Source organism: Alexandromys fortis, unplaced genomic scaffold, assembly GCF_014885135.2.
Source record: "Alexandromys fortis isolate MF-2015 unplaced genomic scaffold, M_Fortis_MF-2015_v1.1 scaffold_151, whole genome shotgun sequence".
NCBI lineage: Eukaryota > Metazoa > Chordata > Mammalia > Rodentia > Cricetidae > Alexandromys > Alexandromys fortis.
Window position 1 is genome coordinate 625,034 of NW_026068043.1, and position 12,269 is coordinate 637,302.

Consider the following 12,269-nt stretch of genomic DNA (forward strand, 5'->3'; position numbering starts at 1 on the left):
AGGCGAACGCCTCCATTCTTGGCCTGGGCTTCAATTACTTTATCTGCGTGTCTTGGTCCTTGAACCATCCCTGCGACCCAGCTTCTTCCCCTCTAATTGGTCCATCCGTGATCTGACCCTGCCACAAACACAAGAGCTCTCTAGGTCCCATGAATTGTGTATGAGCCCATCAATACAAGGACCTTGCTTTAGCCATCTACATAACACCGTAGTTTCTGCCTTTGCTTGGGGCCCCTGCTTTCTGAGAACACCCCTGAAGGAGCCCTCAGGTCGCCTTCCATGGTTGTGGTCTGTTGTTTGCTCCAAGTTGCTTTTTGCCGAGCCTGGCACTTTAGGAGACGCAGGTATAACAGGCCTTAATGAGCGGGTCTAGGGGTGGTGGTGTGGTTTAGGGGGTCAAGTGCCTGCCCGGCATTCACGAAGCCCTGGCTTCCATACCAAGGGCCCCAAAAACCAGACATGGTGTTTACAGGCCTGTAATTCTAACACAGTAAGAGTTTGCCTTACTGGATCAGGAAGGAACTCAAGGTCATCCTTGGCTACATAGGGAATTTGAAGTCAGCCTGGGCTACGAGAGAGCCTGTCTTCAAAGCAAAACAGAACAACAAAACCCATACAGTCTTTTGGGCCAGAGTGACAGTGGGACAGGAGTCTGAGTTGTCCAGGTTTCCTCTGTATTTGTTGCTTTTCCTTGTTGCTCTAACTAAACACCCAACAAAAGCGGTTTCTTGGGCTCACAGTGTGAGGGTGCACAGTCCATCCAGGTGGGAAGTTGGGCAGTAGAAGCATGAGGCGGCTGGTCACAGTGCATCCTCAGTCAGGAAGTGAAGAGATGAACACTGACACACACACACACACACACACACACACACACACACACACACCCCGCTGTCTTTCTTTTGATTCACTCCAGGTCCCCAGCCTATGGGATGGAGCCACCCATATTTGGGGCATTGGGGCTTCTCTTCAATTAACCCAATCTAAAAAATCCCTCACAGACATGCCCCGAGATTTGTCTCTATGGTGACTCTAAGTCTCATCAGGTTGGTGAGATTAACCATCACTCCCCAATGCTTGCCCACTTGTGTGGCCAGCCCTGCACCCTATCTGTGGCTCTCAGAGCCACCTGGCAAGATGGGTGGCCATCTCTGGAAGGGACCAGCCTGCGCCAACCTCATCCTCTCTTTTCTCTTTCCAGGATGTTTGATGAGCGCATTTTCACAGGTAAGCAAATGGGTACCATTGGGTGGTCTGTCCTGGAGCTGCTGTCTCCTTGAATTGTCCCTGTCATTTTGAATCCTCTTCTGTATCTTGGGATTGTATGTGGTCTCTGGGCTCCCAGTGGCTGACAGACTGGAACCCTGTACGGTTTAGAGTCTCCTTGGAGGAAATAGTAATACCATTTGCTAAACATATAGCTAGGTTCCCTTCGGAATGACCTTGGTTTTTGTTTGGATTGGGGTGTGGACATGTGTGTGCGCGTGCGCGCGCGCGTGCGTGCGTGCGTGTGTGTGTGTGTGTGTGTGTGTGTGTGCGCATGTCTGTGTGTGTGTCCGTGTGGAGACCAGAAGTCAACTTGGTCCTTGAGCCATCACTCTCTGGCTCACTCCTTTTGGAGACAGCTTGCTCACTAATGTCATCTCCTCCCTTATCTGGGTTGTGGGCACACGGCCCTGCGCCTGGCTTTTTCTATGTGTGTTGGGTCTTCAAGTTCAAGGCTTCATGCCTGCACGGCAGTCACTTCACCTGTAGATCAGTCTTCCCAGCTCCCGAGCTACCTTGTTTTATTCTTTTTATCTTCTTTTATTTAATTCCCCCCCATTATTTAATCCCTTTTTTAGTGTCTCGCTACACAGCCCAGCCTGGCCTCAAATTCTCTGTAACCCAGGCTAGCCTTAAATTCAGGATCTTTCTGCCTCTATCTCTTAAATCCTGAGATTGCAGGCATGTGCTGCCATTCAGCAGGCATGGGTATGATCCCACTCCCATATATACACAGAGCAATTAAACACTAGAGAAGTGGGGCCGTGGCATTTCCCTTAGATGCTGTGACCCCCCAAACCCCAGCCACCGAAAGCTGCACAGATCCGCGGGGCGTGATGGACCCGCTTTGTAACCTCGAGCATTGTCCGTGGGCCTCAGTTTCCCCATCTGTGACATGGAGAAGATAGGAAGAGTCAGCTGGCCGGGCGGTGGTGGCAAGGCCTTTAATCCTAGCACCTGAGGCAGAGGCAGATGGATCTCTGCGAGTTTAAGACCAGCCTGGTCTACATAGAGTTGCAGGACAGCCAGAGCCATACAGAGAAACCCTACCTCTGTATGAAAGAAAGAGGGGGAGTGGGGAAGAAGAGCTAGCTGCCTTCTAGTTTCTGGTTCTCTTAAAGGAGAAAATGATCCCCTGGGACAAATGGGTAGGAGTGGAGACTGTGGCCTTTCTCCTGAGGTACTTACATTATCACGTCCTATCCGAGTGTGGGGAGAACTTTCCAGAATGAAGGCAGGATGTAGACAGATGCCTTCCTGGCTGTTTCAGACACAGTCTCCAAAGAAGAGATCAGAGGCAGCCTGCCTCTTCCCAAGAGTGTCTCTCGGGATGTCCTATAGAAGCCACTGCCCGAGTGTCTCCCACCAGCAGGAAAGACCCTAACTTTGGGGGTTCTCAAGATAGGGCCGTAGTCTAAGCAGACTTCAAACTCACAGTAGTCCCCCAACCTCAGGCTTCTGAGCGTTGGGGTTGCAGGTGTACGCCACCACATCTGGCTGAGGAGCTGCCATCTTAAGCTCAACTCTTCCCGCAGGGAACAAGTTTACCAAAGACCCCGTGAAGCTGGAGCCAGCCAGCCCACCAGAAGATACTTCTACAGAGGTCTGTAGGGACACTATGCTGGACCTGGCTGGGACTGCTTGGTAAGGTCCCTCCTCTGCTCTGGGTTAGGCCTGTGTTCTGCGCAGGTTAGGAAGGGGTGAGGCCTGACTGGTTCCCATCCCCCCCACTTGGACACGTGGTTTCCACACCAGGGATTTTCTAGTCCCGTGAGAGGCAAAGTGGAACAAGAGAATGAGGAGGATTAGATATTTCAGGTGTCCGTTATCTCAGGGACCTTGGTTACCCACACTGTTTATCTGTATGTTCAGCTGACATCCGAGTCACTGGCCCTCACTCCAAAACCAGGTTGTAGAACCGAGGAGAACAAGAACTGGTCATTCGGGCTACAGGTGTCCTTCAGCAGTAGAGCGCTACCTAGGATTCCCCAGTGAGGGGCTGGGGTGTGGCTCAGTGGTTGAGCCCCTGCCTAGAATCCCCCAGTGAGGGGCTGGGGTGGGGCTCAGTGGTAGAGCCCCTGCCTAGAATCCCCCAGTGAGGGGGTGTAGACTTGGCTCTGTGACAGAGCACCCTCCTACTGTGCACAAAACCCTGGATTCAATCTCCATGCTTGCTTTTAAAAAGAAAAAGAGATGACATCAGTCATTTATTTTACATTTATTTTAGAATTCCCATGTTCCAGATCTTGCTCACAGATATCCTACAGTCCCCAGTGCGCCCCCCCTCCCCAACACCATTCAGTTACTCTGCTGAGCCTGGAGACTCCTAAACTGGCCAGCTCGGGCCATGAGCTGTGGAACACGTGCTGCCCAGAAAGATGGTGACGAGAGTGAGAACATGACCCTGGAAGCTGGGACCTGATGCTAACGTAGGGCAGTTAGCCCCATTCTGTGGGAGCATGGGGTCCAGGATGCGTGGTGTTTTTATTTTCTTGTTAATATTTTATTTTATTGAGACAAATCCTCACTGTGTGTATCTCTGGCCATCCTGGAACTCACTGTATACCAGACTCTGGGTCATAAAGATCTGGATGCCTCTGCCTCCCTATGCTGGGACTAAAGGCATGCTCCATCACACCTGGTCTTGAGTTTATTTTTATTTTTGTGTGTTTTGTTTTTTCGAGACCGAGTTTCTCTGTGTAGCCTTGGCTGTCCTGGTACTCACTTCGTAGAACCAGGCTGGCCTCGACCTCACAGAGATCCGCCTGCCTCTGCCTCCCAAGTGCTGGTGTTAAAAGGCGTGTGCCTGGTTTAAGATTATTTTTATTTTATGAGTATATATGTGTGCCTGAATGTATCTATATGCACCGTGTGTGTGCAGATGCCTATGGGTACCCAAAGAGGGCATTGGGTACACGAGAGCGAGAGTTATAGATGATTGTGAGGCCCCATGTGGATAGCGGGAACTGTACTTGGGTTCCTCTGCAAGAACAGCAAGCCATCTTAAGTACCGAGCCAGCTCTCCAGCCCCTTAGTTTGGTTTTCTCAAGCTTTATAATAGAGTCTTGAGCTCCCAACAATCCTGTGTGTTTCTCTCAAGTGCTGAGGTCACAGATGAGCTCTGTAACACTCACGTTTGGGGGGTGGGGTGGGTATTTCTGAATGGTGGGCAGAGCTGCGCTGGGCAGAGGGCTCAGGACAAGGTCACCACTGGGTCATTTCTCCGTCTTTCTTTCTCAGGTCAGACAAGAGCAGTGTCTCTGAAGACTGTGGGCCAGGTGAGCAGCAGCGTCTCCCTTGCGTATGATAGTTATGGCTGTAGAACTGGGAGGGTGGCTGCCAGGCTCCTGCTGACAGCCAGGAGGAGACCTGGCTGTGAATCCTCAGTACTTGGGATTGTCCTCTTCCCATGGCCATCCCCAAAGCCTCACAAGGCAAGCAGCAGGGCATGCTGGGAACTCTGGGGAGCGGAGGGGAGTAGAAGCTGAGTCCTGGCATCATCACTGTCTCTTTGTACCTGTGGACAAGTAACTCCGTTTTCAACCCCATGGACCTGTAAGCTCTTTAAATTAGAGGTACCAGGTTTGACCTGAGTTTGTCCAAGGACACATCTGGTCCTTCCTGAGCCGGGCAGGAAGGAGCCAAGGGTCCAAAATGACTTTCCCTATTTCACTGTCAATTCACAGCCATGGGAATGTTCTGGAGAGACTTGCCTTTGTATGGGCGTGCCCATGCCCCTGCCTGATGGTATCCCTCTTGTTCTCTTTGCAGGAACCTCAGGAGAGCTAGGAATTTTGAGGCCCATCAAAATTGAGCCTGAGGAGCTGGACATCATTCAGGTTACTGTTCCAGGTAAAAGACATACATCAAAGGACTGTCTGTGCTCCTGTTCCTGTGCGGACATGTTGGCAGAGGCTGTGCCGCTCTGCTCCCAGGGCTACTCCATTAGGACATTGCATCTGGGTTGATCCCCCCCCCCCCAGTGTTTGAGATATAGCCTGGAGTCTTTCATGCGCTGAGCAAGTGCTCTACCACTGAGCACACCCCAGCCCCTCACTGGGGGGGGTTCTAGGCAGGGGCTCTACTACTCAGCCATAGCCCCTTTATTACTTTTTATTTTGAAACAAGATCTCACTGTGTTGCCTGGACCAGCCCTGAACCCACTCAGTAGCCCAGGGAGGCCTTAAGCTCTCAGTCCCGATGCTTCACCTTCCTGAGATCTAAAGTCATCAGGTCACAAGCTGTACCACATCAGGCTGCATGGGTTTCTTTAGCATCTTGCTCTGTAGACCTTGGGGCCTCCGAGGGACTGTGATGGGCAGGACAAGTAAAAGATGCTAAAGATGCTCTCACCATTTGCTATTTCCTTTAGACCCTTCACCAGCTTCTGAGGAGATGGCCGACTCACTACCTGGGCATCTGCCCTCGGAGGATTCCGGTTATGGGATGGAAATACCGGCTGGTAAGAGGTGGGCTGGGGCTGGCCATGCTGGGGACTTACCACCCTGGGGAGCTACAGGAAGGGACGGGTGGATCGGGGAGCCCCTAAGTTTTTCTTGAAATCGGGTGCCTTTGGGAGAGAAGGCTCAGCACACCAGGAGTATGCTGTATGTGGGACCATCATATCTGCAACTTGGGGTGTGTTTTGAATTTTGAAATATTTGCACTTGAAAAGATGCTTTTAGGGGTGGGACCTCAGTCTGCATGTCAGTTCATTTGTTGGGGTTGAAACCTAGAAGCAGAAGCTAGCTTAGCGCGTTCGAGGGCTTGGGTTCCATGCCTAGCTCTGCAGGGGTGAAAAATTGTAAAGATAAAAGTAATTCCCCCCAAAAAGCCAGATGTGGTGGGGTGTTAGCACTGGGGGGAGTAGAGGCAGGAAGATCAGAAGGTCAAGGTCATCCTTGGCTGTATAGGAAGTTCTAGGCCACCCCAGGCTACATGAGACCAAAAATGGGGGCTAGGGACAGCTCGGCGGATAAAGGCACTTGCTGTGTAGGTCTGATACCTGCGTTGGATCCCTGGGACTCACAGGATATAATGAGAGAGTAGACACCTTCTAGTTGTTCTGTGACCTCCATGTGTCTGCTATGGCATGCACGTGCCCTCCTCACACACACACACACAGCCACGTACATACATACATATATACATACATACATACACACACACACACTAGCTGGACAGTGGTGGTGCACGCCTTTAATCCCACCACTTAGGAGATAGAGGCAGGCAGATGTCTGTGAGGTTGAGGCCAACTTGGTCTGCAAAGTGAGTCCCAGAGCAGCCATACCTGTTACACAGAGAAGCCCTGTCTTCAAAAAATAAGTAAATAATAAATAAATACTTTGCTTTTTCAGAGCCCATGTGAGGGCATTAGCTCTTCTGGAGCTGGAGTTAGAGATAATTGTAAGCTATCTGATAGGGGTGCTGGGAACTGAACTCAGGTCCTCTATCAGAATAGTAATTGCTCTTAACCACCGAGCCATCTCCCCAGCCCCAGGAGAGTCCTTTCTGTTTTTCTTGTGTCTTATACAGATAACCTAAAGGTGTGCTCTGTTTCAAGCCTAAGACCTCACACATCCCAGGAAAGCACTCTCGAACTGAGCTGCGTCCCCAGCCCTACGTGTACGTGTATTTCTTCCTTTTTATATTCTGAGATCTAAGCTGTGCAGCCAATCCTATCTAAGCTGTGCAGCCAATCCTGAACTGGCCGTGTAGCCCAGGCTTGCCTCAAACTCCCAAGCCTCAGCCTCCCACATTGCTGGGATGACAGGTGTTCTTGTTTCATTTCTTTCTTTCTTTTTTTAATATTTATTATTATACAATATTCTGTCTGTGTGTATGCCTGCAGGCCAGAAGAGGGCACCAGACCTCTTTATAGAAGGTTGTGAGCCACCATGTGGTTCCTGGGAATTGAACTCAGGACCTTTGGAAGAGCAGGCAATGCCCTTAACCTCTGAGCCATCTCTCCAGCCCTCTTGTTTCATTTCTTTTGTGTGATCACGGATAGTGACGAAAGCCAACAGAAGGGTTTAGATGACTCCCAGTTCCCAGCTACAATCTACAGTCCAAAACTGGGGGGAAGTCAAGATGGTGGAACTTGAAGCCACATCAGTTACATCCACGGTCAAGAACCGAGAGAACAGATGCGTCCACACTCCCTACTTGTTCTGCTTTCTCTGTTTTACAATTCAGGACCCAGGCCCAGGAGTGGGACCACTCTCTTTTAGTCTGGGTCTTCCTATACCATTAATTAAATACAGTCCTCCAAAGAGATGCCCACGGGCCAGTCTGATTTAGACAACCCTTTATTGAGACAGTTTTCCCAGGAGGCTCAAAATACCAAAAAATGGAGGCTGGAGAGATGGTTCGGGGCTAACAGCACTTTTGCAACAATTAAATCTAACCCTCACCCGCTAATGCGCATCTCCATAGATTTTGAGACAGCTTCTTGCTACATGACCCAGGCTATGATTCACAGTCCTCCTGTCTCAGCCTCCCTGTGCTGGAATTATACCACAGTGCACAGCCTTTTTAACGCGCGCGTGTGTGTGTGTGTGTGTGTGTGTGTGTGTGCTTTATGGACATTTTGTAAATGTATTTTTTTTGGTGCTGGGAATGGAACCCTGGGCCCAGTGCGTGCCAGGAAAGTGTGATATGCTGAGCTGTGCCCCAGGCCTTGGTGTCTCTCAGACTGGCCTCAAACTCCCAAGCCTCCACCCTGAGACTCTGCATTGCTAAGATCACAGGTGCGAGCCTCCCTGCACTGGTTTGTTGACCTCTGATGCCATACTTTCCTGTCCTTCCACGTCCTCCTCAGTGTCTAGAATTGAATGGCTGGGGCCGGTCCCTGGACGGGGTCCATATATCATTATTGACGCTTTGCGTTTGAATGGCGTGGGTTGTCCTGATCCCATCTGGGGCTGTTGTACTCTGTCTCAGAGTTGAGACTGCCTAGCCTGGTTTTCATTCCTCTAGTTGATGTCATATGTCATAGTAGATGTCATACGATAGAATACCTTCCTGTTCTTCTACATCCTCTTCAGTGTCTAGAATAGAATGGCTGGGGCCCGTCCCTGGACAGAGTCCATATATCATGATTGTCACTTTGTGTTTGAATGGCATGGGTTGTCCCAATCCCATCTGGGGGTGTTCTACATTGCCTCAGAGCTGAGGCTGTCTATCCTGGTTTTCCTTCCTCTAGTTGAGCTCTCTGGGCAGTATGGGGTCCAGGAGATGATGAACATGCCTTTGTGCTGTTGTCATTGTTTGATTCGTTGGTTTGATTTTGATTTTTTTGAGACAGGGTTTCTCTGTTGAACAGCTCTGGCTCTCCTTGAATTCGCTCTGTAGACCAGGCTGGTCTCAAACTCACTGAGATCCTCCTGTCTCTGCCTCCCATGTGCTAGGATTAAAGGTGTGTAACACTGCCGCCCAGCACGAACGTGGTTTCTTAACATCCTCTGTTTTCTCCTAGACAAAGGTCCCAGTGAGGAGCCATGGCCAGAAGAGAGGCCGGCAGAAGGTGAGACCCTGTCTGTCTTCCATAATTCCTTCTCCATGTCCACTCAATCCCGATGAGCAATTTCCCCTCCACTCCATCCTCTCCCTCCAACACCCTGCATTCGGGCTGGGAGTCTTGTGTGAGCTGTACCAGTTCTAGACTATGCCAGAACTGGCAGGCATCTGTCAGGATAAAGTTGAAGCTTTGGTTTACACACATAGCCAGTTGCTTTCCATGAATGATTCTCAGCTTAATTGTGCCCCTCATTTTCCTGGGCTAGATTTTAGACTTGACTATATAAAGCTGGCTTCCTGTATAGAAGATGTTGTGAGGAAAACTGCTTTTTCTTTCTCTGCTAAGAGCAAGGTAGGGTGGGTGGGTAGAAAGGCCAAGGTAAGAGTGTAATCTTATCAATAGTGTGTCTGCCCCTATATTAAAAAAAAAAACCCACAGCAAAGGAGATGAATGCCACTTGGTAGAACCCAGCTTGATGTCAACAGGATGCCTGGTAGGAAATATTTACTGTGCCCCCTGGTGGTAGTGTGTGCAAATTACAGACATACTTTGCAGGATCCCTGTAAACCATTAGGAAATGTTTACTGCGCCTCCTGGTGGTAGTGTATGCAAATCACAGGCTTACTTTGTACCCACTAACTAATTAGGTCTCTCATTGAGCTGATCTAAAAGTGATGCTTCCCGAGAACAAACACAGAACCTTCTAGATCTCCACTGTGGCACATTTCACAATCATGTATGCAAAATCCAGGAATTAAGGGCTTGGGTAAAGCTGCCATTTCCTTCTCCTTTCCAAAGTCTCACCACGAGGTAATTTCTAATACCTACCTTCAGAGCTGGGAGTGTGAGTTAAGGAGCAGGAAGTTTCTGCACCCAGGAAACTCAGCACACTGCCTTTGCCTTCCAGAAAGTCCTGGTGATGTGATCCGGCCCTTGCGGAAGCAGGTGGAGATGCTGTTCAACACTAAATATGGTGAGTAGGGAAAGGGACAGGCCTTCAGAACAAAGACAGAGTTGGGACCCATCTTCAGGATGGGAACACTTGAGTCCATATAGCTCACCCATGGCAACAGCCTCCAGCAGAGAATCCCATCCCATTGGCCTGTTGGTCCACAGACCTTTCCTCGAGATCATTCCCTGGCTCATGTACTTTCAGTGTGGCTCGGTAATAAAGTGCTTGTTTAGCACTTATGATGCCCTGGGTTCCATCTACAGCTCTACAATAAAACAACAAAGTCCAGGCGAGAGCAAGATTGAAGAGGCCTCTTCTCTCTAGCTCCTTGAGTTTGCCAGGGGCTGGCTTTTCTCACACACTCTTGCCTCCCTTCCTCACAGTCCTCATATCCTAAGACCCATTTTACAAATCAGGAAATATGAAACCTGCTGCGGTGATGAGGCTAGCTCAGGGCACCAGGCTAGCTCAGGGGAAGAGAGCCTCAGATAAGGCTAGTCCTAGATCTGGCATGCTGTGGGGCTGTGTGAGGATTTGGGGTTTTTGCAGGTGGGGAGGGGAATGAGGGACCCACAATCCTAGCCCAGCAATACTCTGTGGTTTCTGTACTGTGCAGGCGTGAGTGAAGAGTGGTCTTGGGGTTCAGGCTCCCAGGCTGTATGCCTGCAGACAAGTCCCCTCCCCTGGGGACTTGCCTCCTACCTACAGGCTAGGTGTGCTTTTCTCCCCTCCCCTCTGCAAGTTTATGGGGTTCAGCTGAATGCCGCCTCCAATGTCCTGCCGCCCACAATTCCCACAGATGGGTGGGGACCGGAGTTGAGGCTCCAGGTGGCCTTACAGCAGCCATGTCTTTGCAGCCAAAGCCATCGGTACCTCGGAGCCAGTCAAGGTACCCTACTCCAAGTTCCTGATGCACCCCAAGGAGCTGTTTGTACTGGGTCTTCCTGAAGGCATCTCTCTTCGCAGACCCAACTGCTTTGGAATTGCCAAGCTTCGGAAGATTCTGGAAGCCAGCAACAGCATTCAGTTTGTCATCAAGAGGTAAGGTCTGATCCTGGTGTGGTGGCAGGTTGCAGGCTAGCCAAGGCTGCACAGTGAGATGCCGTCTCAAGAAAGAAAAGAGTGTAGGTTTGTGGGTGGGTGCAGAGAGATGAAATTAAGTTAAAAAGAAATAGGAAAAAAGGGGGAGGGGCCTGGCTAGACCCATGAAGGACACCATCAGAACTGCCCACCACTAAACTGGCACCTTCCTGTTGTTCAGATTCCAAAATCTTTTGTTTTCATTTTCTTTTTTCTTTTTTTTTTTTTTTTTTTTTTTTTTTTTTTTTTTTTTTTTTTTTTTTTTGTTTTTGTTTTGCTTTTTGAGATGGGGTTTCTCTGTATAACAGTCCTACCTCTCCTGGAACTTTCTCTGTAGACCAGTCTGGCCTCAAACTCATAGAAATCTTCCTGCTTCTGCCTCCTGAGCTCTGGGATTAAAGGCCTGTGCCATCACTGCCCAACTATCCTTTACTTTATATACTTTGTTTTTTATTTTTAAGTGTATTTGGGTTTTGATTTTGTTGTTGTTGTTTTGGGGATTTGTTTTATTTCATTTTTAAGACAGGATCTTACTTGCTAGTTGAGGCTACTCTATAACTCATTGCATAGCCCAGGCTGGCCCAGTTGATCTTACTGCCTCAGTCTCCCAAGTAAGTGCTCTGGAATTACCACCATGCCCTACCGATTCTAGACTAAATTAGAGCTGGGTGTGACGATTCGTAACTATAGAGCAGCACTTGGGAGGCCAAGGCAGGATGATATAGACCAGTGGTTCTTCACCGTCCTAACTCTGCGACCCTTTAGTACAGTTCCTCATGTTGTAGTGACCCCCAACCACAAAATTATTTTCTTTGCTACTTCATAACTGTGATGTTGCTACTACTGTTAGAAACTATTGTAATGCAAATATGTTTTTCAGTCATCTTGGGTGACCCCCGTGAAAGGGTCATTTCACTCATTCTCTCTCTCTCAAGGGGTCTTGACCCACAGGTTGAGAACCACTGACGTAGCGTTTAGCCTGTATCACAGTACTTATCTTAACAAAAACAAATGAGAAACACTTTAGAGGAGGCTCAGTCAGTAATGTGCATACTGTGCAAGCCTGAGGACCTGAGTTCAATCCCTAGCACCCAACTAGTACAAAAAAAAACAAAAGAAGAAGATGATGAACCAGACAAGGTGTTGCAAACCTGTAACCCCAAGTGCTGAGTAAGCAGAGATAGGAGGATCCCTGGATTGCTGCCTAGCCAATGTGACCACATATGTAGGTTACAGATTCAGGGAGAGACCCTGTCTCAAAACATAAGGTGGAGTGGCCGGAGAGATGGCTCAGTGGTTAAGAATGCTAGCAATTGCTCTTGAAGGGACCTGAGTTTGGTTCCTGGTGTCCTGGTTGGGCAACTCATAACCATCTGTAACCCAGGCTTCAGTGGCTTTACACACACGTGCACACACACACACACACACAATTAAAAAATAAAACCTTACCCAAAA

At 49.3% G+C, this 12,269-nt stretch overlaps 1 protein-coding gene across 12 annotated transcripts in view; it reads left to right on the plus strand.

Moving 5' to 3' along the window:
• The window catches only part of Gtf2ird1 (GTF2I repeat domain containing 1), an 88,558-nt gene that overhangs the window by 56,357 nt on the left and 19,932 nt on the right, over positions 1-12,269 (plus strand). For 7 of the 12 annotated variants that reach the window (XM_050166109.1, XM_050166104.1, XM_050166105.1 and 4 more), the window contains 9 exons: positions 1,199-1,224; positions 2,799-2,907; positions 4,504-4,541; positions 5,035-5,115; positions 5,636-5,725; positions 6,799-6,888; positions 8,741-8,788; positions 9,690-9,755; positions 10,592-10,775. In XM_050166109.1, the coding sequence (XP_050022066.1) occupies positions 1,199-1,224; positions 2,799-2,907; positions 4,504-4,541; positions 5,035-5,115; positions 5,636-5,725; positions 6,799-6,888; positions 8,741-8,788; positions 9,690-9,755; positions 10,592-10,775 (732 nt within the window). The remainder of the gene's footprint in view (positions 1-1,198; positions 1,225-2,798; positions 2,908-4,503; positions 4,542-5,034; positions 5,116-5,635; positions 5,726-6,798; positions 6,889-8,740; positions 8,789-9,689; positions 9,756-10,591; positions 10,776-12,269) is intronic. The other 5 variants (XM_050166106.1, XM_050166113.1, XM_050166115.1 and 2 more) reach the window with 1 other exon arrangement.